Genomic DNA, 22,752 nt, shown 5'->3' on the forward strand with positions numbered 1-22,752 from the left:
GAACGCGCGAACCGGCGGACAACACAACACCTCTCCGCCTTACGACATGTGACTGATCCGCCACTGATCGGCTCGGCTTTGGACCTTCTCTCATTGCGGTCTACCTGGTCTAATTTACCTCTACTTAAACTTCTTGATCTATTTCTTACACTTAGTTTCACGGTTTAATTTGTTTGTTTTCTCTTGTTCAATCTCGACACATCTTTCATATCTCCGTTATCGCCATGGCTTCAGCTGGGGGCCGGAGATGGCAGCAGTTCTTCCAAGAGATGATGATGGTCGCAGGCACCGTAAGTCGATCAAATCTGAGGCGATGAGCAAATACTAACTCTCTTCATAGTCTGCCTCTGCATACTTCCTGATCCGCTACCTCATATCCCGTCTTGACTTCGACCCAGAGAGCCAGAAGAAAGAGGAACAACGCCAAAAGTCGGCGGCCATTTTGCGCCGATTGGAGGGCACAAATGACGAAACTGATGGCACCCGGTCAAAGGATGGCAAGAAGGGGAAGGGGCAACGAAAGAGAGAGCTCACTCTGAACCAATATGAGCAAGCAATCGCAATGGATGTCGTTGCGCCGGAAGACATCTCAGTCTCGTTTGAGGATATCGGAGGCCTGGACGATATCATTGAAGAGCTAAAGGAATCGGTTATCTATCCGTTGACAATGCCTCACCTCTACGCCTCTACTTCATCTCTCCTGTCCGCGCCTTCGGGTGTACTCCTATACGGCCCGCCTGGCTGCGGAAAGACCATGCTCGCGAAAGCCCTAGCGTCCGAGAGTGGCGCGTGCTTCATCAACCTGCATATCTCCACATTGACAGAAAAGTGGTATGGTGACTCAAATAAGCTGGTCAATGCAGTGTTTTCGCTAGCGCGCAAGTTGCAACCAGCCATTGTCTTCATTGATGAGATAGACGCTGTTCTCGGGACTCGGAGAAGCGGCGAACATGAAGCCAGTGGCATGGTGAAAGCAGAGTTTATGACACACTGGGATGGCCTTACCTCGGCAAACTCTACTGGAGAGCCGCAACGGATTGTTGTTCTGGGGGCGACCAACCGCATCCAAGACATCGATGAGGCCATTCTCCGCAGAATGCCCAAGAAATTCCCGGTAACACTACCTCCAATCGCCCAACGACTCCGGATTCTCAGTATCATTCTGAAGGATACCAAGGTTGACCGGGAGAACTTCGACCTACACTACCTTGTCAAGACTATGGCCGGAATGTCCGGTAGTGACATCAAGGAAGCATGCCGCGATGCCGCAATGGTTCCAGTACGTGAGCTTATTCGCACGCAAAAGGCCAACGGCATGGATATGGATGCCATGAACCCTCAAGAAGTCCGAGGGCTGCGCACCGAAGACTTCTTCTCTCGCGCCGGTGGTGTCAAAGTGATTCATCCCGATACGCTACCTACTCCTACGGGCAAGGTCAATGAAAAGGAAGAAGGTGAATGGAGCACCGAGTCCGAAGCAACCTCTGAAGTTGATCCCCGACCCTCTGTGATGGCTGAGCCCCCAGAGTAAGCGATTACGTCTCTTGAGCAACATTTCTGGTCTTTTGTTATTTAATTCTCCCTTGTCCCGCAGCGCGAAGACTTGGCGTTACGTGCTGGAAATGCCCTTGAAATGGCTAGGGGTATTTTCCTTTTGCTTGTTCATAGACTTTTATTGATGTACAATTGCGAGAGAAACGATCTAATAAATCTGGTGGAAGTAATGTTGAATCGCATGTTTCAAGATTGAATCTATATAAGCAGGATGTACAGGTACGGATAATAGGTGGCCTTCTCCGGCCAACGTCATGTACCGCTACTTTACCGAGCGGCGAAGTCACCTGCCGATCATCCAACGCCCGAAACACAACCCTCTGCAGCTTTAATTCGCTTTTGGGCTTTGTACAGACTACGACGTAGCTACCCTGCGTGATATTCTTCTTATCTCGGAGCTTGAATTGCCTCTTGGTATCGCTCTCGGGTTACTTGGCGTCGCAAGGGCTCTGTGCTCCATCCGCTGTCGTCACCTCCCTGACCTCCCTATCGGCCCTCGACCCTCCCACCTTTCTCGGCCCTTTGGCTGCGTCTGTCCACATTTTGATTTGACTACATGGGAAAAGTTGCGCCGGTTCACGTTCCTGGTCAACTAGTACGACTTCAGATCACGAATGGGTTTCTATAGAAGGTCAACTGATGGCAACTGGTGCCTTGGCGGTACAAACTACTAAGGGGGGCTTTTGTTTCGCATCATTACACCGATTGAACTCACAGGAATGAGTTCTCAAAGCAGCCTCGCCAATGCTTTCCCAGGCCCGAACACTGGAAGCGCAAGCACGACCTCCACCTCTACAGTTCGATCGCGCCCTCGACGCTTAGTTTCGTTCATGGACGACGAAGATGACGACGTTTCGAATTACTCTTACCAGAGTGACGCCCAGCCTTTGTCCTCGGCCTTGTCATCAACTCTCGCACCGTCGGAAACCGGGGCAACTCGATCTCGGGGGCCATCGCGTGGAGCATCACCACTTCCGATGACGCACCCCTCCCGCGCGACCGAACGCTCCAATCGAGGCACCCGCAGTGAGACATCGGCTTTCGCATGGAATGGATCATCGATGCCCTCGTCGCGAGGTGCTGCAGACTTTTTAGACTCCTCATGGTCTTCTCTTCAGAGCCTGGCTTCTTCGGTGCTGGGGAGTGACGCTGGACGAGCCACTCCCCCTAATACGACGAAGACAAACCCGCGAAGAAAACCCTCTCGGTCTGACGTATATATCAAGAGCGCTCCGAGATCAACTTGGGGCCCGTCGGCACCAAATGGCCCGGAAGTCGGAACGGGGACACCGGAGGAACGACAGGCTCTGGTCCAAGCGAAGAAGAGAGAAGCTCTCCTCCTTGCTGACAGCGATCCAGTCGCAAATCGCACCACACCACACAAGAGACGCGACTCTGGCGACACTTCACGACATGCGGTTGACCCAGGGCATGACGAGGATGCACTGGCTTACATCCACACCGTGCAACCGACAGATACCATCACCGGCGTGACGATCAAATATGGCTGTCAGGCTGCGGTGTTTCGGAAGTCCAATGGCTTCTGGCCCAATGACAACATTCAGAGCAGAAATGTTGTTTTACTACCGGTTGACGCATGTACTGTGAAAGGCCGGCCTATACCTCAAGAACCCGTGGATCTCTTGAGCCCGGATACTGAAGACCCCAGCGATAGCTCTATCGCCCCCTCAGCTACCCCTGCTGCCGATGCAGCCACAGGACAGGATAAAACCGCGACTCCTGAAGATCCCAATCAAGTATGGACACACGAGTCGTGGGTGCACATGGATGGCTTCCCAGGGCCAATACAGATCGGCCGAGTGCCTCGAAGGGCACTGGGCTTCTTCCCTCGCACGCGTCGAAAATCTACATCTTACTCGGATGCCGAACCTCCTACTTCGTACCGAGAAACTGTCACACCTCCCTCTCCCTCAGGCTCACCCCCTCCGCCTTCGTCACTCGGCGCTCTACCACGCATTCGCCCCAATGGTGACCAATCTAAGCCGAAAACCTCCAACCCCACCCGTCCAGGGCACCGCCGACAGCGCAGCAGTATTCACCTGGCCGGGACCGGCGTGGGAACTTTGGATCCTACTTCAACGGGCCCCGGGCCTGCTTTGGATGGCTTCACCCGTTTCTTCGCACAGCACATGCCGAACCTGGCCCCAGCACCACCACCAGACAACCTACGCAAGGCCTCTTTTGAGTCCGCATCTACTGTCACATCTAATGCCTCGACGGGGCTTGAGAACATCGGCGGTGCTTTCGAGGGCTGGGTTCGCAAAGTAGCGACCCGGGCCAAGGCTGGCATTAACGAGTTACAGCAACCTCCGAGCCAGCAAAGCAACAGCCGCGGACGTAACCTGTGGCGGATGGATGACCTAATTGAACTCGATGACAGCCTGGTGGATGGCCGAAATTCCCCGAGTCCCTTCAAGAGTAGTCCACAGAGACCTCAGCAAGGCTCTTCTTCATCTTCCGCCCGATACAACAGTCCTTCGGCGGTGGCAGCGAGCAGGTCTCGTGCAGCTGGTTTTGGTTCGAGCTCAAGCGCATACGGTGACCGGGCCAAGGACGATTAACGTGTTTGAATTTCCAAGCGTACATAATAAGAATTCTCCGCGTGTGAATCTGGAACTCACAATCTTTTGCATCTTCAAGCCTCTGTTTTGCTCCAAGCGGCTTCCTTGATTCGATGAGACAATCTCTCTAATACTCTGGAGGGCATCGCATGCATGACGACGAAGCATGGGTCGAGCCTCGCTATCTGTACATCATTCGATGGGTGCTGTGTGACTTCTGATATTCGGGCAGCTCGGAATGTTTCGTCTTGCATGGATGTACTATACCTTCAACCCTCGGCCATCTTCACAGTGGCCTGATACATCTACATAGTTTCCACATAGACCCAACAACCTTGGAATGATAGATTGCAATCAGAGATCATCACAGAGGTTTTTATCTACGGAACACCTAATATCACTTCATAAATCTAATTAATCTAACAAGCCTCAGTACCGCCATCGAGTAATTATAACTGGTTGAGTAAAGAAAGTCTTCCAGCTGTGAATAGAGAATTGGGGATTGTGGGGATTTCTGCGGGGTGAGACATTGGCCCGAAATTTCCCCAGCTCTGTTTTTCCGCCTATAAGCAAGCTTAATCTGCTTGCTCCCTGCAGTTGCATGATGTTCCTGATTATATTCCTTAATCACCTGGGCACTAAATTCGCCAATCTATTTTTCCGGTTATGAGGGACTTGGCGGTTGGAGCCTTGGGGTATATAAACATAAGGTCCCCTGTCTACTACCCTCCGCGAGAGCGGAGGTATCAAGACAGTATCGAGCATGCTTCCAATTCCAAAGCCCTTAATGATATTCTTCACATTTCTTGCCATGCTCATTGAGGCAGTGGCAAGCCTTCAAACGAGCACGTCAACCCCGCCGACTGTAACCCTAACCAGCAAAAGCAACAAAACCATATTTATAGGACGATCTCTCCCACAATTCAGCCAGGATCTGTTCCTTGGTATAAAGTATGCTGACCAGCCTACTCGCTTTACACCAGCCGAATTGAAATCCACATATACTTCTAATGACAGCGATTCCGGTGTATACGAACTTTCTACAGGCCAAAGCACCACCTCCAGCACGGTACATTACAATGCCACTCAGTATGGCCACGACTGTCCGGCATATGGATCCGACACAACAAACCTGGCTAATCAGGGTCTCATCACCCTGAACGAAGATTGCCACAATTTGAACATCATTCGCCCGCGAACAGATCAGGACGAGTTGTTGCCGGTCATGATCTGGATCTTTGGCGGTGGATGGACACAGGGAGCCACTGCAGATCCGAGGTAGGTTAATTGATTTCCCATGTGGAGGATTGGGTTGGTTCGTCTAATCACTGATATGTGCAGATACAACATGAGCTATATTGTGGAACAGAGTGCTTTGAATGGGAAGCCAGTTTTGGGTGTTTCTATCAACTATCGGTTAGCAGCGTTTGGCTTCCTGGACTCGGAGGAAGTGAGAGTAAGACCAGTTTCCACTGTGACTACTCCAGATCGCTCACAGGTAGCATAGGCTGAGGGTTACAATAACCTCGCTCTCCGTGATCAACGTACTGCCATGCGGTGGGTGAAGAAGAATATCGAAGCATTTGGTGGAGATCCGGATAAGATCACCATATGGGGCGAGTCTGCGTGAGTTCCAAGGCTGTACCAAGTATTTATTCTTCTATCAGATGCTGATTATGATAACAGAGGTGCATACAGTGTTGGAATTCATCTGGTAACGAACAATGGCAATAACGAGGGTCTTTTCCGAGCTGGTTCGTACACTTCCCCAACATATCGAAAGCTACTAACAAAGCCAGCAATCATGGACTCTGGCAATGCCATCGGCCCCCCATACAACGGCACTGAATGGCATCAGCCCATGTATGATCGAATTGTCGAGAGAGCTGGGTACGTCCATATCCGGTCTTTCAGCCAATAAATACTAACATGTATACATCAGATGCACCGAGTCCAGCAATACATTGCAATGTCTCCGCGAATTGCCATACACAACCTTGTACAACGCCGCATACGAGGGACTCGAGTGGTTCGCAACCATCGACGGGTCATTCGTAACTCAGTATCCCCAAATCAGCTATAAGCAAGGCAAAGTAGCCAAAGTGCCCATTCTTCTCGGCACGAACACAGACGAAGGAACCAGTTTCGGGACTACGGGCACAGACACTGAGGATGACTGCATTGATGAGCTGACGAGTACGTATATTGTTGATCACTGATCGCAAAATGCTAATCGAGTCCCCAGAATCCAAACGCTGGGTCTTGGACCGCACTCAGGCCACGGAGCTTGTATCGCACTACCCTAACATCTCCTCTATTGGATGTCCCTATGGTTGGGGCAATGTCACTTGGCCATCCTTGGGACTGATGTATAAGCGCTACTCCTCTATGGCGGGTGATCTGACCATGGTGGGACCGCGACGAATGCTAGCGCAGACCATGTCTGGGTTTAAAAAGAATGTATTCTCCTATCGATGGGACGTGGCTGCATTAAATAGTTCGACGACGATCGGCGTGCAGCATTTTGCAGAGGTACGTTTGAATCCATTGCTGAAGAAGAGAAGTTGACCTGAGTCCACAGATTCCCTTCGTTTTTGCAAATCCTGTGCAAACTATCACTCCTTTAGGGAGTGATCCAGCACGCTTGGAACTGGGACAGCTGGCAGCGCGGATGTGGACTTCTTTCGTGGCAGATCTGGATCCTAACGGGCATGGTGGTATGTTTTTCTCTATATCGTGGTCTTCTTGGGGCTGTGTGTTGACTTGCTTTAGTGTCTGATGTTTCAAAATGGCCGGAATATACATTTGGCAATTCGGTATCGAATTTTGTACTTCGTTTGCCCCGGAATGAGAGCTATGTGGAGAGCGATACGTATCGCACTGCTGGGATCAAGTATATCAACAGCATTGCACGGTGAGACAAGCTATTGGGGTTTACACAATTTACTGTATACGAGATGGTAAAGATGCGCTAGTCCAAATGATTCGCTATAAGAGCTAAATCCATGGACAGCAAAGACGAGTTTTGATTTCACTGAGGGACCTGTTCACTGAAGTAGGCAAACAGGCGTGATCCAAAGGTATCTGCCTTTTCATGATCCATATCTTCCAAGGTTAAATTTAGATGCTCTTGGTTCCGATGGAAACAAGCTTGACCTCGCTGTGACAATGTCAGTATGAGTTTCTTTTTTAGACCCGTGACAACACCCAGATCTGTAGCGGCAGTGAACTTACAAGACAAGCTGGGAGTTGGCGGGGATGAGACCGGGGAAGCCCCTAGAATATCATGTTAGTTTTCATCTCTCTCAAATATCTCAAAAGTGCGGGTTATATTTGGGGTGGGATCAAGCCGTGAGTAGCGGGGTTCTCGGGGTACATACTGGGCACCGTAGCCGAAGTCGCTGTGGTCATGTTAGCAGGATTCACACTGGAGGCATAGAACTTCAACTTACGGAGAGATGGTCAGGATAGCCTTCTCACCGAGAGACATCTGGGGGACACCCTGGTCCCAGCCTGAATTCAGTCAGCACACTCATTGCAGAAGCTATGCGCAAGCTTGCGCTCAATACACCAGAGACGTACCCTTGATGAGACGACCGACACCGATGGGGGTGGCGAGGGGGGGTACCGCGCTTGTAAGAGCTGTCGAACCTAGAAAGGTGTGAGTATTGGCGCTGGGAGGGAAACGCAAGGTAACTTACTCGGCGCCCATGAAGTGCTCAGCCTCCTTAGAGGGATCGTAGAGGCAGCCACGGTAGTGGATAGCGACGCGCTCACCCACCTTAGGGTAGTCGACGCCGTTGCCGTTTTCCAAAATTGTCTTTTCAACGCCCATTGTGAATGATTGTAGTGATATGAAAGAGGATTGAAGGTCAGAAAGCTGAGGAGGGGAGATCGAGGGGCAGATCCACTTTTTCTTTCCTAAGCGGAACGTAATGCGGCGCTTCGACTGTTTCGCTTCTCTACTCTACTTCGAGAACAATATCCAACATTCAATGCTCATTACTCCACCTTTACGAAGATATGATCGGCGGGGAAATGCACCGATGCCACATGGTTGGAGCATTCCCGATGATTGGAAAAGAAGAAGCCAATGAAACTGCCTGCACTGGCCTCCTTACACGACAAAGAGCTCCGGATTACTCCATTGGGTCTCGGGATCTACATATGCGTTGGAATAGCACATGGGACTGGATAATATGCAGCATCGGATTTAGTTATTTAGACCCAAAATTCCATCTTGCGCAACTCCTCCACCGAAACCTCTGCAACTTGCGTTTGGGGGAACCGCGCATCGGGGACAATAGCTGACACCGAGGGCACCCCAAGCTGTAGATAGTGCAGCGTAGTAATGCCCGCAAGGTCCAAGAAATCCAACACCCGGTGGAAGTTCAAGGCCACCTGGTCAACACCATGACTATCGTCAGACAGAACGAAGCGGCCGCCTCGTGCCAGGAATTCCTGGGGCAATTAATTAGCACACGATCCGCATGCATGGGAAACAGCACATACCTTGCAGATTTCAGCCTTGGGATATGGCTCACTCATACCCTTCCGCAGAGCAGCCGAGTTCAGCTCCAGCATGCCACCGTAGGAAGCAATGAGATCCAAATTCCGTAGAATCTTACTCCAAACCCCGGGCCACTCCGTAAAACTGCGCTCCATATCATCGGACTTGAGTCGAATCAAATCAAAATGACCCACCACCATCGGCTGCAATTGCTGCAACATATCGAATTGCGCATCGAAGTAGTCCTCGAACAGTCGCTCGTCGGTACCGCCCGCTAACTCTCTCGCCTGCTCATACATGGGTCGATCATAGTCAATCGGCACAGTGTGCATATGATGAACTGATCCAATAAAGAACTCAAAGGGGAATCGAGCCAGAGAGCGATCAATCAAGTCTCGAGAGGCGGGTCTGATCCAGTCGATCTCGAATCCAATGATGATCTTGATCTGGGAGGCGTACTTTTCCCGTAGCCGTTGTGCTTCTTCCCAGTAAGCTGCTTCATTGGCTGCGTGGCTCTCTTCTGTGTTGCCGGATTCAACCTGAAGGGACGTGGTCAATATTGGGTTTCATAGATCGAGGGATATTGCGTACTTCTTCCGGGTAGAAATCTTCTTTATGGCGGGGCATATGTTCAGTCAGGCAGAAAACTTGCATTTTCTTGCTAATTGCCGTTTGAATCACATCTTCCAGTGAGTCTTTGGCATGACCTGGGCAGAATTGGCCGGAGTGGCTGTGGTGGGAGAACGGCATTGTATCGTCTGTTGACGGTCAGCAGCAGCTCGGAAGCTCGGAAGCTCGCAATTTTTACTAAACAGACAGAACTGAAAAGGGAAATAATATGAGATATGAGTGGTTGGATACGTACTCTATGATTCTCTATTGCAGTCGGAGTGATGGCCGAGGGGAACCTTGGAAGAGTTGGGCGATAAGGATTTCCGTCCCGCTGCATCTCGGGAACTATACCTCCCCACATGACTCCAATGGACAACCGGGCAATTATATACAGATATGTTCTTCTGAGAAGGGACCACGCTTATCCATAAAGGAGGCTCTTCGTCCGGTTCGGTAAGCGCGCGGTGAGCTTGGAGTCCGGCAAAGAGTCCTAGTAGAGCGCGAAGGGTCCCTCATCGCAAAAGCGCGAGTAGACCATAGTTGCCATTTGCCCATTCTCCCGCAGAATTAATGCGATGTATTGTCGCAAGCAGCGTCTGGTCTGACCTGACCATTGCCTTGAAGTCATTCTGTGTTGGAGCGTCAAGCTCCTCAAGTCCAGTGTAGCATCGGGTCGCAACTATCAACCCGCCGCCAGAACCGTAGCCACGACGTACTCCCCATCATGTGAGATGGACAGCTTCGCGACCCTCCCCTCGTGGCTCCCATCTTCCGGTGGAAGATAGACGATCTCAGGCCGGCGACTGACACCGACTCCAAACGCGCCCCCATCCTCCTGCACACGGATCATCACGTCCTTCCAGCCAATTGATGCAGCGCCCTCTGGTGCCGCCTTGCGGGCCGCCTCTTTGGCCGCGAAGCGCCCGGCCAGCCAGCGCGTCACGTCGGCGGGCACGGGAGGTGGCTGTTGGTGGTAGACGGCGCGAGCCTGGAGGGATTCACGGAAACGTTTTGTGAAATCGGACTGTTCGGAGTCGCAGAGGATGCGGCGCGTGAAGCGTGGGAGGTAGTTTGGTTGGGCCAGAAGGCGGGCGATTCGAGGGATGTGGACGATATCGGTGCCAATATTGAACGGGAATGGGAAGGGGAGGGGTTTCATATTGGCGAAGGTGTTTGGGGGTTGGCCAAATAAGGTAGCGTCTGAGAATGGATTGCGATGAACTCCAATTTTGGCAGCTCCCGGAAATAGCTCGGCTGGCGACGGTTATCGAACAAATTAAATGAAGGGGATCAACTCGGCGGACAGAGAGGTTTATCACAATTACAGCTTCCCAAAGCAATCTACAAATGACTGAGGTATTTTTACACGTGAGCTGTCAGCGCCCGAGAAAGCTGATCATCGGCGCAGTATTCTCACGGCTATCAAGACTCCGAGTGACCCGATGCGAACGTGCAAGTCGTGCCACACCTTCACATCCCAAGCTCTCGGGCTAAACAGGCGCATTCGAAGGACCCGTATCAGGAGGAAATTCTTCTATGCAGCGTACACACCTCCTATATACAGATCAACCGCATCCGACATTCAAAGACCGGTCCAGGTAGCTCGAAGAATCGTGACCAGAACGCCGAAGGGCGGATACACAGCGCGCTAGAAATGGCACCAGAGCGGGCGGGCAGTATAGTTCAATTCAGAGTCCTATGTGCTGATGATCGACCGCTCCATCAATAAAAACCGTATCGAGTGGTGGTTTAGTGCTGAGCGGGCTTTTTCTCGCCTCCATCGACCTCCTTCATGAAGTTCCTGTGTGAGAAGCGAGTGGTCAGCAAACAATTCGGGTTGCATATATATTTCGCTCGGTCCGGGGGTTGCGAAGGGCCGTTCGGCAGGACGTGAACATACTGGATGAAGTTCTCCTCATCCTTGGAGGAGGCGTTGATGGGAGGGCCCTGGGCGGTCTTGGGCTTCTCACCACCGCCAGCGGCGAGCCAGGAACCGGCGAAGATGCTGCCGAGGGTGGCCATGGCGAGCTATGAGGGTAACAAGGACCCGATCAGCTTTCGTTCGCCGAGTCGTACCGAGACAGGGATCAGGGCGCAGGCGGGAGGGACACTTACGACGTGGGAGCCGACCTTCTTGCCGGCGATCTGGTAGTAGACAACCATTTTGTAGGATTTGAATTGAGGTTCAGCTAAAGGTTCAACTGGCGATGTGGACGGAATCCTCAGGCTTGGACCAAACGACGAGGTCGGCACGGAGACCGCCTTTCCTGATTGGGTTAGCTCTATCACCTGACATTGGAGTCACCTGACATGGCAGTTAGGTAAGACAACATCTCCACCACCCGCCTGCGTCCGATCCTCCCCGGTTGTTTCGGGCAACTGGAGACCATCTGATGCAACGGACAGAGATGGACCGAGATGTCCAGAAGCCGAATCTTGAATTCCTCCCGCCAAAAGCTTCGGAATTGTCAACTGAAGCTGGTGGAAGCTGGCCCTGAGACGGATCGTAGTGCAGTATCTACTTATTTACGCTTCAGCACGGAGGAGTTCTACCCCGGATCGCGGGAGACTACCTCGGGCTATTCCACGGACAATGGATGTATACCCCGGCTATGGCTGTGCATTTCGGCTGTGCAGTGCGGTTGATCTGAGAGCTTTTAATAATACAAATGTCTCCCTTGCATGCCTTTTTCTCCCCGCTCCCTTTGTCCCTCGTTTCTCTCTCTTCCTCTTAGCGACCTCATTGAACACCCTCTACTGTACGGAGTATGGTCTGGGGTAGTCGATCAGAGGAGCCCACTCCTCCGCAGGAATTGCTGGACAAGCCTGTAATTCAGAAGAAGCTCCCTGCCAAATTACAACAATTGGTAGACCGTGAAGACGAGTTCTACGATGACCTATATTCCGGATAGTACGTTGATTTATGGTTTTACTTATTTTCCCGCGCAAAAGAAAAAGAGAGAAGAGCAAACAGAAGAAAAAGAAGAGGGAAACAAAACAAGCTCACAGAGAAAGAGAGGAAAAGAGAGGGCCGGAAATGGTCGCGTGGAGGCCTATGACATAGCCTCTCCGCACCTCCGCCGATCATTTCTGGCTCACTCTTACACTCTACACGTCTACACTCTACACTCTACACTCTACCTCCTGACAACACACTAACCATGGGATCCTCGGACAGCTCCGTCGACTCTACAGACACTCCCTTCCGTTATGCTGCTTACGCCAATCGCGTTCGCACAATCCTAATCTCCGCTCATCGCTATGTACGATCGCCCCGTGACCACGCCAACTCCCACTAACCTCTCCCAGGTCGCCTACACCTCCGACATTGGCGAATCCTTCCGCCCAATTGCGCATCCGTGGCTAGTACGCTCCGCCTACGGAATCTCGTGGTCTTACCTCCTAGGCGATGTCGGCCACGAGGGCTATAAGGCCTACCTGCGAAACTGGAAGGCTCTCGCTCCCACCGGGGATGCCTATAAAGACGCCAGCGAGCCCTCGCAGGACCAGATCATCAAGGGCATGGCCACTGGCAACATGAAAATCGGCAACCAAGAATCCAAGGACACACCCCACTGGCCTACGCCCGAGATCCCACTTGCGGAAGATTACCGCATGGTCATGGCTAAGCGCGCCGTGTTCCAGAGCATCGCCAGTATGGGTCTGCCTGCGTTCACCATCCACAGCGTGGTGCGATACTCTGGAAAGATGGTCAAGGGTGTGAAGACCTCGTTCATTCGGACTTGGACTCCTATCGGGGTAAGTATTTCTGAATGCCACAATAGGCGACGATACTAACAAATTTAGTTGGGTCTCGCTGTGGTCCCCTTCCTGCCATATATCTTCGATCACCCTGTCGATGAAGCCGTCGAATGGGCGTTCCGCACTGGTCTGCGCGCTTACGGTGGTGAAGCTGCTGTTCGCCCTCTGCCTGGCAAGAGCCTGCCTCCCCAGGAAGAGGAGGTTCGCGCCGCCGCCGCGGCTAATCTGTCATGGGATGAGTACAAGGCCCAGATGGAACGAGCACGTGAGCTCCGTCGCCAGTCGGGAGGATCCGGTGGGATTGCATCGCTGACGAGCTGGTTTGGATCTTCTTCCAATGAGGAGAAGAAGAAGAACGAATGATTGAGCCCCTACCCTTTTTCATGAGCATATCACGGTCGAGTGTTCTCCATCGATACCTCTCCTATTTCTTGTATATACCACTTTCCGCTCCGTGATCTCCTATCCATACTACTGATATCCATTGAAACATATTACTATCAACTGAACATTAAATCATAGCAAAATATCTCTAGGGAACTGTAGGATGCCAGCCTCATCCTGACCCCACCTTCTGACACCCCCCACAAGATCATACACGGTCTCTCTTCGCAGAAAAAGAGCCCCCATTCCAGCAATGTGCACCAAAACCAGCTCCAGGTAAGGAAGAAGCATGCAAAATGTCTCATCTGGCGTGCAGCAAGCGAGCACATGTGCCCAAAAAATGATCGGGTGAGCAAACAAGCAGCGAGAGCAAGGAAACCGATGCTGATCCTCCGGCGTGCTCTCAATCGTCAAGAATCGCAGGGGGAAGAAGCACAGATACAGGAGATTCCTCAGCGGGCAGGACCCGCAAATTCAGTTGTTGCACTCACATCGTAAACAACAAGCGCGCCGGATCCAAATTAAATCAAATTCGCCATGTCACAAACGCCGGGAATTCGGCCTCGTGTTGCGAAATCAACTCGTACAAACGGTCCGATCTCAGACCGTCTCTGAGATCGTGTGCCACCAGCGTCTCTAGAGACTGGCGCTGGCGCCAGATTCCACCGAAGACATCCTCTGTTGAGATCTCCCCTTCCAGATACTCCTCCAGGGGGAAAACATCTGGTGCCAGAGCGGGATCGGGTCGATGCTGGTTGTGAATAAGCACCAGATGCTTCAGCGTCGAGGGGAGGGAGAGAATATCGGCCAGCACCCTGAAATCCAATTGGCAGTCGCCTAAGTGCAAAGTTCTTAGGCCGGTAGACCCTACGTGGGCCGCAGGGTCTCGGACGCCTAATTCAGATGTGATTATGGCGTGGCGAAGGAAGAGTTCTCGGAGCTGAGGGATGAAAAACAGGATTCCAAGACCCCTTGGGCTTTGGGACTTTCCTGCAGGGCTCTGCGCTTGTTGTCCAATGACAATGTCGACTCCACATAATTAGACACAGACACTAGATAAAGCAGTTTCTCACTTACCGGAACGCAGGTTTTGAAAGATCCGGTCCTGCGGCGGCGCTAGGACGCTCGCCTGCTGTAATAGGGCGTGGAATTCCTGATTGATGATCTGGTAACCATTCCCTTTTCCAGCAATCTTAAGCTGGATCAGTCCAGAGATCCCTTCCAGGTATCGAACGGCGGCGAGAGGACACCCCTCATCTTCATCGTCATGCCGACAATGGTTTCGGTTTTCGATGTGCACGACACGCACGTGTCGTGCATAGTTTGTCAAGAGCCCAAGTTTCCGCTGAACTGGCTGCAGGTTTATGAGGCAGTCTGGCATGCGATGTAGATTGAAGCTCCTTCTGCGAAATAGCCTCTGGCTGGCTATTTCATTGAGCTTTTGGCATGTTAGCCGGAGGTTCAGGAGGCCCTGGGAGCTTGGGTCCCTTGTGTGCAGGTATCCTGCTATTTGAGCTAGGATCTCATTAGGCAGCGCCTTGAGGGGCGATCCCTCGAGGCTAGGTGGGAGTTGGTCTGTTGGAGACATGGGATTGGGAGATAGTTTTGAAGAGGGGTTGACAAGGAAAGGCTTGGAGAGATGGTAAGAGGTAAGAGAAGCGATGAAAGCATAGAAGCGATGAAAAGATAGAAGTGATGGGAAGATAAGTGAGGGTCAGAGAGAAGTGAAGTGATGGTAAGAGAATAAGAAATGATAATCTGCCGCTGAGAGAAGTGATAATGAAGCCAAAGAGATAGAGATAGAGTCAATGCCGAAGTTACTTTCATAATTAAGTGAGCCCGTCATCTCTACCTAGGTAACTATACAACCTGATAGATATTTGTAGAATCAGAAGTTGAAGTTCACATCGTAACTATCTCTTTACCATGTTCAAGCATCATTGGGCACCTCAAATCCTTCCACCCGCACAGATTTATTGTGGTGCTGCATGATCAGACGAGCAAGCTTCAATCGATCATCCCTACCCAGCATCGTAGTTCCCAAGCTCCTCACGATCAAGCCGTTGTAGTCGTGCTCGAACTCAACCTCCGCGGCCCACTCATACATCGGACTCGGTTCCCTGAAGTAGTATGGCCGACCATTCTTCATGACGATATCATACAATTTGCGAAATTCTCGAGAGCACCCCGTTTTGACAGTTCCATTGGACAGTACCACAACACTTGCGTGCCAGGGCATGTCACCAAATTGGTCACCTTGTCGCAGGAGAGGGATGGAGATCTTGTTCCTTCCTATAGATGGGTGGATAGAAAGACGAATGTGTTTTCCCAGTGCCGCATTGATGACGGATTCATATGCCTGTATGGTGTGTCAGAAGGGTCTAAATTTGAATAACATCACTTACTATGAGCCGGGTGATCATAGTCTTGGCCATCTTGGAGACCTCAGCCGCATAAAGCACCTGGTCTTGTGCGATAACAGGATCGAGCCATTTGGACCATTTGAGGTCCTCTGAGATGCGAGCGAAGTAGCTGTCATATGTCGACTTGGTATCAGGGTTGGTGTTCAATTCATGTTCGATGTCAAATTTGGGATCGAAGTATGCGGGAGACATCAATTTCTCTCTGCAAATAGACACCAGACGCAGATATTCTGCCTTGGATATCTTCTCTCCCTCGCCAAGCCCCATCAGATCCATCAGTCGCGTAAATTGAATAGAAGAGAACTGTTTCTCCCGGGCCATGTGGCGCAACTGCATTCCATATTCGTAGTATTCTTCGTCGGATACGCCGACCAAGTCTGGATAGTTGGTTACTCACTAACCACACTACTCCCGAGGTCGATGGGAGAACCTACCATTATACACGGGTCCATCGCAGATGAGAATCAGCCGTGCCCCATAAGGATACACCTTTGAGATGTCCTCACATAATTGATTCAGTTTAGCAAGCCCTAGTTCTTCTCCCAGGTCAATACCTTCGCCAAGGACTTTGTCCTGATTTGGGTTCTTCCATGGGAATGCCGGAAGGACCATTGTTATTGGTTGGTTGGCTGCGATATCAGTCTTCAGCTTGTCCACCACGGTCTCAAACACCTTTCCGGCGTCATATCCATTACTTGAATGGAGAGAGAAGCGCTTTAGCACTTCAACCACCTTATCGGGAATTTGCTCTGGGGCATATTCAAACTTCATTGTCAAGACGAGAGGGGAGTCGAAGAGTGAGCTGACGTAGATGTCCTCGCGTGGCGGACCCGAATGCAGCGCAGCGACTTTATACCCCGTACTTTACAGTAATTTATTCAGGTTTTGTACTCATCCAAGACATGTGGTGACAAATGTAGTGACTGCATAAACTCTGCAGGAAGTGGATATTTGACTCCGCAATGTAGCATTCGAGGAGTCACATTACCCACGCGGCCTTACTGTATATAGCTGATCTCAGCTCGCCACCAAGGCATGACTTCCCTTAAATTCTCGGAGACACCCTTTCTGCGTCTCCAGAGAAAATGGGCCAAGTTTTCACATCCCATACAACCAATGAGGTAGCTCAATCGCATCCAACAACTGAGTCCTACACGACCTCGGCTACCACCTATACTGCGACCTTAACAGAAGAATCACCGCTATTCGTTCCTCCAAATCCGCGCCAGCTAGACGAAGAGCAAAAGGCTGAAAATAATGAGATCCCGGACGGTGGACTTGTGGCCTGGACGCAAGTGCTGACGGGTCACTTGGTTGTATTCAACGTATGGGGCTATATCACGTCGTAAGACAGGCCTCACATTCAATGTCGATCTCACCCACTGATGCATAAAAGTTATGGATTCTTCCAAGAATACTACGTTAGCCATCTCAATGTCAGCCCAGCCAATGCATCGTGGATCGGAGCCCTGCAGATGTTCCTTGTCCATTTCCTGGCTATGTTATCCGGTCGAACCATGGATGCAGGTTACCTCCGGTACTGCATCGCGACTGGCTGCTTCTTCCAAGTTATGGGCGCTTTGGCAACCTCCTTCGGCACAAAGTTATGGCATTTCTGGTTAGCGCAGGGTGTTGTCAGTGGCATTGGCCACGGACTCCTGTTTAGCCCAATGATCGCGCTATACGCGACATACTTCAAGACCAAACGGGTGATGGCTGTCTCACTGGCTTCATGTGGAGCCGCGACAGGAGGAATGGTCTTCCCTGTGATCGCATACAAATGCCTGAACGTCATTGGATTTGCATGGACAGTCCGAGTTATGACGCTTATCATCCTGGTCAACAGTGTTATCATCGTCACATTCACCCGGTCTAGGATCAAGCCTCGCAAGCCTCCTCCCTGGGTGGATTTTAGCGCGTTTCGCGAACGCCCTTACCTCCTTTTTTCAATTGGCTCGTTCCTGATTTTCGAAGGGATTTACTTTGCGTACATCTATGTGAGTTTCACTTCGTTTGATCCGTTCCTCGAACTAATTACCTCAGCTCCGCCAATATGCCCAAGCCCACGCAGGATTTTCAGCAACCGACTCACTTCTCCTTTTGATCCTAATGAACGGTGTAGGTATCCCCTCCCGGATTGTATCTGCATTCGTGGCAGATCGGTGGTTGGGTGCGGTGAGGACCTGCATTGCCGTCTCCATCCCTTGCGGCATCGCCATTCTCGGGTGGATAGGCGTGCACACCCACACCAGCATGTTTGTCTGGGCCACCGTGTACGGGCTGCTGGTCAATTGTGCCCAAAGTCAATTGCCCGCCGCCAATGCATACTTCGGCTCGAAAGACCCAGAAAGGTCAGGCACGCGTGTCGGGATGATCACTACGATCAATAGTATTCCACTCCTGACTGGGCCATACATTGCAGGGCAGCTGATCGCCCTGCGGGGAGGGGACTACCTGTATGCGCAGCTCTTTGGGGGCATTTGCATTCTGACTGGAGCGTTGTTTGTAGTTGGGTCTCACCTGTCGGGGGCCTAGAAGCATTGCACAATGTTAGTTACCTGATCCCTGTACAATGTAGTATCACCTTAGATGTCAGCACCCGAGGATGGCTGTGTAGCCTGGCTGAGCTTTTTTTAAATTAGCCTTGAGCAGATTCAAGCTTAAGCAACTCTATATCGCTTAGTGTCTAGCTTCTGCGGGGTCAAATTAAGGCTCTCACAGGTTTAGGGCTGATATTCCCTTTGTTGCCTGAAAGTAGACTCTACCACTTCTTCCGAATACATCATGCAACCACGTTTTCTCCAACCATTCATCTCTCGCCGATTCTCGCACAAGATGACACTCAGACCTCTTCACTACCACCTTCCATTATTTCCTGGATTTCAATTGTTAGACGCGGCAGCCCCGCTCGATATTCTCAACATCCGTAGCCAATATCCTGACACTGCGGATATCACTCTGACTGTATCAGCCGCAACTCTCGATCCAGTCTCCGTGAAGCCAGTGCCACCCCGTCAGGCAACCTGGAAATTCGATAATCCCCCCATTAACACGGCCTGCAACCAGCAAATGGTGCCACAATGCACCTTCGCTGACGTGATTTCCACTCTGAAAGCGGGGGCGGGGAGTGGCGATATCAAGCCCGTCGACGTGCTGATCATCCCCGGCGGTCCAGGCACCCGCTTGAACCGCATCTATGATTCTGGCGAGAAAGTTCCAAACACAAAGGAAGTACAGGACTTCTTGGTCGACGTGGCGCCCTACGTTCGACACAGCATCATCACTATCTGCACGGGCAGCCATATTCTCTCCCAGACAGGGCTTCTGGATCATCGCCAAGCGACCACCAACTCCGCCCGCTACGATGATGTCGTTGGCAAATCACAGACAGTAAGCTGGCAGCGTAACAAACGGTGGATACGGGACATTGTCCCGAAAGACACATCTGGCTCACTACTGCTGCCTGGCATTGAGATCTGGTCGTCTGCTGGGATTACTGCAGGGATGGACGTCATGTTGGAGTTTATTTCGGCGCATTATGGCGGCATCGAGGTAGGCATGCAGACTGCGAAGCGGATGGAATACCGATGGGAGCGGGAGCGGGAGGCCTCGTATTTCCTGTGATATGCTCAAATGGACTCGTTCTCAAGGTTTCTCAAGGTTCCTTGGGCGAAAGTATAGAGACCAAGTACAACCTCCGAACTATAGCCTTTTCGTATACTTCGCACTCCGTCCTTGGCACAGATGACTTGAACGTCCGATTTGAAACAAACCTCTTGACAACCCCTCTAAAATATGCATTATGTTGGCCTCCCCGGTGCATCTATATTACATGCTTTTTAGATGCATTGACAGGGAACTGTATGTGAGCCGCTCTCTGGTTGCTCTCTGATTTGACCTATTACTAGAAAGGTGCTATGTCCGGAGTCCGATTTATTAGCCAGAAATTCAATCAACATTGGTACTTCAAAGTACAACACGAGGTAATTGTGTTGTAGTCTCAATCATGTTCCAAAGAGGTTCGTTGGCTGCCTTCAACTTTGGCCATTTGTGTAAGGGGCTTCCTGGTCAACCCAATCAAGCAACTCCCCTCTGCGCCCGATCATGCATGGATAGTCAGATTAGCAGGAACTGCTTATGGAATGAGCTACAATAACGTCAAGACTCGTACAGCGGAGATGACTAGAAACTGTCAGGCGGCTCTATGTCTTATTCTGTTCATCAATTGCCCGATCCGGACATACGAAAACAGTCATATTTTACGACATGCACAGGAACCAGCACACGTGATGGGCTCAAACATTGCTGCCCAGGGTCTTCGTCAGCTTTTCAGCTCTTACCTTGGAACTTGAAAACGAGGGTGAACCGGTGTTAATTACCAATACGAAGAGACGGAGACGGAGGTGCGTAGCGGCGGCGGTACTTCGTGGGAACAAGACACGAGGGAGAACGTTAGTTGCTTCCAGGGTTTATTTGCCACTAGACTTCAACTCAACTTACTTGAATAGTCACCTTATAAGGAGTATATGTTCACTACTTGACATGCCATCCAATCTATCCCTTTCTTGGCCCCTAGATTGAACATCACCCGTTCTCTATCATATTCATATTGATCCACGATAACGCAATGTTGGCCACAGCAATAGTCGAAGCACCGACTCTACTGAGCTCTCTTTCAGACCGGTTCGTGCTAACCAGGTCTCGAATCTCCCTACCAAGGCCTGTTCCACCAGCCGCCAGAGTTGAAGCCGACGAGACCCAGCATGGCATTCTACGCACATGTCCCGATCCAACTAGTTCAAAAGCGGAAGATATAATGAACATCGTTGAGGCATATGGCTCTCACGAACGCACGTCTGCAATAGGAGAATGGCTCGGCCGCGCTTCTTTCACCCCACGGGTGCAAACACATGTCACAGCCAATCGGGCAATCCCCATGGTCCTACCTGCTTTTCCGATGAAAAGTAACAATCGAATGGACAAAGTGCTAGGCCCGCTTCCGGACTTGGGTGAAGAGCTTGGATTGGCCAGATTGGTCAATCTTTGTCGAGATATCAAGGCTGTGTACCCGCCTGGTGCGATTGTAGTTATTGTCACGGATGGAATTTGCTATAATGGTAAGTTCTTACCAACAAATTATATTGGAAGCTGAAGACTAATCATCTAGATCTGACTGGTATCCCTGATGAAGAAGTCTGGGAATATGGGAATCGACTGCGGAAGATCGCGGTTGAAAAAGGATATGCTTGTATCCAATTCCACCGCATTATGAATATGCTAGGTCTTTATACTGGGATATCTATCTCCAAGGATGAATATGTGAAGCTCTGTGATATCTCGAGGGCTGAGATTCATCGGAGGTGCGGATGGCCTGGGTTTGATGTCGATAGGTTGTTGAAGACCGATGAGGATTATCTGCGAACATATAATGGTTTGTCCGATGTTGCCCCCTGGCTCATCATTTACTGATTCTATCCAGGATATGACAAGTTTATGAAAGTTGATCTAAAATTCAGCCCGGTGACCAGGGATTGCGCCGGTCCGAAACAGTATAAAAAGAAGATAAAATTGATCGCAAAGGCGATGATAGTGCGCGGTGTGGTGAGTTCTCTCGCTCTCTTTCTTTCTTCTTCTTCTGCTATGTACATGACCTGACTTTTTTTAGGAGTACGCCGAGCTTGTGCGTCAAATCTATCCTGACTCACTACGACTCTCTATCCATCCCTCATCGGGACAGACGAAGTTATCTTGCCCGCTCATACCTCAGCAAGACTCATTCTCAATGAGCCCATGGCACTGTAGTGTTGCAGTGCTTGCAAACGGCAAGTTCATCACAGCGCACAAGTCATTGCATCGACAGAAGTTTGAACTTGTCGAGAAAAACGGCCAGCCATATTTCTTCCGTGAGAGCTCATCGCTCTTCAAATGGGAAGCCAATGTGGAGTTTGAACATCATTATGGGCAGAACTTGGTTATCCGAGGCGAGAAGGGTAGAGGAGAGTTCTCTGACTCTGACTTGGAAAAACTGGCGGTTTTGGCGATGCAGCACAACAGTGTGACGTTCATATCATGTTGAATCAAGACTGCCCAGGTGGAGTTGACTTTGTGCTACTACGTGCAATGGTGATGTAGATAGGATAGGCAGGATTACATAGTGCTCATTCATTGTCATACATGGGTCTCGTACAGTACTCCTAGGCGAAGGCGATATACTAAACAGGATGAAGATGATATCCGTTGTACGCATCCATAACCTTGGCAGTACAGGTAGAACACTAGCATTAGATCTACAACGATAGAAAAATATTAGGACTGCTACTGACTGGCCTACGCTGCTCCCGACTACAAAGTATGAAACAATTATAGAAAAGGAGATCTAGTCATCTCATTCACAGGCTCAAATCCACATCCACAAGGCCACAAGACACTTGGACACATTTCATACATCTGTACACAAGCAAAACAAAACAATTCAAATTCAACAGAGAGACAGGGAGAGATGTCAGTGATAAGGAGAGGGGAGGAGGTGAGCGCTGAGAAGAACAGAGCAGTAGCAGAGGCAATTCCCAGCCACACACAACCAAAATTAATGTGCAAGTCCAAGGGACATCAAAAACCAGTAATTCATAAGAGGGTTTCAAGTGGCACCAGCCAAAAAAAAGAAAAAATGATTTCGTCCCAAATTTGGTTATCCCAGTGCCATTGAAGAGAGTAAAGGGATATAAAAGTATTTGGAGAACAAAAGGGGGAATAGTTCAAGAAGAAAAAGAAGAAAAAAAGGAACGCGACACACGCAGCGAGGAACTCGCTCGGAGTATCATGTTGAGAAGAAGAGTGGCCGATCAAAAAATTGCACAAAAAAGAAGAAATACCTGATATGTGACATGTTGGATGATGGACAATGAAGAAGAAGTTTTGTGCAGTC

General features: G+C 50.5%; 13 protein-coding genes across 13 annotated transcripts; 7 read left to right on the forward strand and 6 right to left on the reverse strand.

Annotated features, from left to right (window-relative positions):
* Positions 1-224: 224 nt before the first annotated feature.
* Positions 225-1,531, forward strand: N7506_009576 (protein-degrading AAA family ATPase MSP1; the record flags this gene model as incomplete). The annotated part of the gene is made up of 2 exons (XM_056958869.1): positions 225-290; positions 341-1,531. The coding sequence occupies 2 exons, from the start codon at positions 225-227 to the stop codon at positions 1,529-1,531; spliced, it is 1,257 nt and encodes a 418-aa protein (XP_056808259.1).
* Positions 1,532-2,273: 742 nt separating this feature from the next.
* N7506_009577 (putative LysM domain protein) lies at positions 2,274-4,136 on the forward strand (the record flags this gene model as incomplete). The annotated part of the gene is made up of 1 exon (XM_056958870.1): positions 2,274-4,136. The coding sequence occupies one exon, from the start codon at positions 2,274-2,276 to the stop codon at positions 4,134-4,136; it is 1,863 nt and encodes a 620-aa protein (XP_056808260.1).
* Positions 4,137-4,923: 787 nt separating this feature from the next.
* N7506_009578 (putative triacylglycerol lipase (LipA)) lies at positions 4,924-7,165 on the forward strand (the record flags this gene model as incomplete). The annotated part of the gene is made up of 10 exons (XM_056958871.1): positions 4,924-5,414; positions 5,478-5,592; positions 5,644-5,762; positions 5,823-5,890; positions 5,936-6,026; positions 6,079-6,332; positions 6,382-6,668; positions 6,718-6,853; positions 6,909-7,050; positions 7,150-7,165. 10 exons carry the CDS (start codon positions 4,924-4,926, stop codon positions 7,163-7,165), a joined length of 1,719 nt encoding a protein of 572 aa, XP_056808261.1.
* A 91-nt stretch (positions 7,166-7,256) lies between these two features.
* On the reverse strand, positions 7,257-7,971 carry N7506_009579 (FKBP-type peptidyl-prolyl cis-trans isomerase; the record flags this gene model as incomplete). The annotated part of the gene is made up of 6 exons (XM_056958872.1): positions 7,257-7,296; positions 7,371-7,412; positions 7,517-7,537; positions 7,589-7,649; positions 7,719-7,768; positions 7,838-7,971. 6 exons carry the CDS (start codon positions 7,969-7,971, stop codon positions 7,257-7,259), a joined length of 348 nt encoding a protein of 115 aa, XP_056808262.1.
* A 386-nt stretch (positions 7,972-8,357) lies between these two features.
* N7506_009580 (histidinol-phosphatase) lies at positions 8,358-9,396 on the reverse strand (the record flags this gene model as incomplete). The annotated part of the gene is made up of 3 exons (XM_056958873.1): positions 8,358-8,597; positions 8,649-9,185; positions 9,238-9,396. 3 exons carry the CDS (start codon positions 9,394-9,396, stop codon positions 8,358-8,360), a joined length of 936 nt encoding a protein of 311 aa, XP_056808263.1.
* A 544-nt stretch (positions 9,397-9,940) lies between these two features.
* Positions 9,941-10,417, reverse strand: N7506_009581 (uncharacterized protein; the record flags this gene model as incomplete). Its single annotated transcript, XM_056958874.1, has 1 exon — positions 9,941-10,417. The coding sequence occupies one exon, from the start codon at positions 10,415-10,417 to the stop codon at positions 9,941-9,943; it is 477 nt and encodes a 158-aa protein (XP_056808264.1).
* A 590-nt stretch (positions 10,418-11,007) lies between these two features.
* N7506_009582 (ATP19 family protein) lies at positions 11,008-11,421 on the reverse strand (the record flags this gene model as incomplete). The annotated part of the gene is made up of 2 exons (XM_056958875.1): positions 11,008-11,286; positions 11,374-11,421. 2 exons carry the CDS (start codon positions 11,419-11,421, stop codon positions 11,008-11,010), a joined length of 327 nt encoding a protein of 108 aa, XP_056808265.1.
* A 605-nt stretch (positions 11,422-12,026) lies between these two features.
* N7506_009583 (uncharacterized protein) lies at positions 12,027-13,383 on the forward strand (the record flags this gene model as incomplete). Its single annotated transcript, XM_056958876.1, has 4 exons — positions 12,027-12,169; positions 12,323-12,521; positions 12,568-13,017; positions 13,066-13,383. 4 exons carry the CDS (start codon positions 12,027-12,029, stop codon positions 13,381-13,383), a joined length of 1,110 nt encoding a protein of 369 aa, XP_056808266.1.
* A 547-nt stretch (positions 13,384-13,930) lies between these two features.
* On the reverse strand, positions 13,931-14,992 carry N7506_009584 (F-box protein; the record flags this gene model as incomplete). Its single annotated transcript, XM_056958877.1, has 2 exons — positions 13,931-14,433; positions 14,482-14,992. 2 exons carry the CDS (start codon positions 14,990-14,992, stop codon positions 13,931-13,933), a joined length of 1,014 nt encoding a protein of 337 aa, XP_056808267.1.
* Positions 14,993-15,334: 342 nt separating this feature from the next.
* Positions 15,335-16,598, reverse strand: N7506_009585 (isocyanide synthase family protein; the record flags this gene model as incomplete). The annotated part of the gene is made up of 3 exons (XM_056958878.1): positions 15,335-15,763; positions 15,810-16,204; positions 16,262-16,598. The coding sequence occupies 3 exons, from the start codon at positions 16,596-16,598 to the stop codon at positions 15,335-15,337; spliced, it is 1,161 nt and encodes a 386-aa protein (XP_056808268.1).
* Positions 16,599-16,912: 314 nt separating this feature from the next.
* N7506_009586 (uncharacterized protein) lies at positions 16,913-18,362 on the forward strand (the record flags this gene model as incomplete). The annotated part of the gene is made up of 3 exons (XM_056958879.1): positions 16,913-17,172; positions 17,224-17,824; positions 17,871-18,362. 3 exons carry the CDS (start codon positions 16,913-16,915, stop codon positions 18,360-18,362), a joined length of 1,353 nt encoding a protein of 450 aa, XP_056808269.1.
* A 300-nt stretch (positions 18,363-18,662) lies between these two features.
* On the forward strand, positions 18,663-19,451 carry N7506_009587 (uncharacterized protein; the record flags this gene model as incomplete). The annotated part of the gene is made up of 1 exon (XM_056958880.1): positions 18,663-19,451. One exon carries the CDS (start codon positions 18,663-18,665, stop codon positions 19,449-19,451), a length of 789 nt encoding a protein of 262 aa, XP_056808270.1.
* A 1,003-nt stretch (positions 19,452-20,454) lies between these two features.
* On the forward strand, positions 20,455-21,903 carry N7506_009588 (isocyanide synthase family protein; the record flags this gene model as incomplete). Its single annotated transcript, XM_056958881.1, has 4 exons — positions 20,455-20,944; positions 20,995-21,258; positions 21,307-21,428; positions 21,493-21,903. 4 exons carry the CDS (start codon positions 20,455-20,457, stop codon positions 21,901-21,903), a joined length of 1,287 nt encoding a protein of 428 aa, XP_056808271.1.
* Positions 21,904-22,752: the final 849 nt, after the last annotated feature.

The sequence above is a fragment of the Penicillium brevicompactum genome (assembly GCF_028827555.1).
Source record: "Penicillium brevicompactum strain IBT 35665 chromosome Unknown utg000006l_segment0_segment0, whole genome shotgun sequence".
NCBI classification, from domain to species: domain Eukaryota; kingdom Fungi; phylum Ascomycota; class Eurotiomycetes; order Eurotiales; family Aspergillaceae; genus Penicillium; species Penicillium brevicompactum.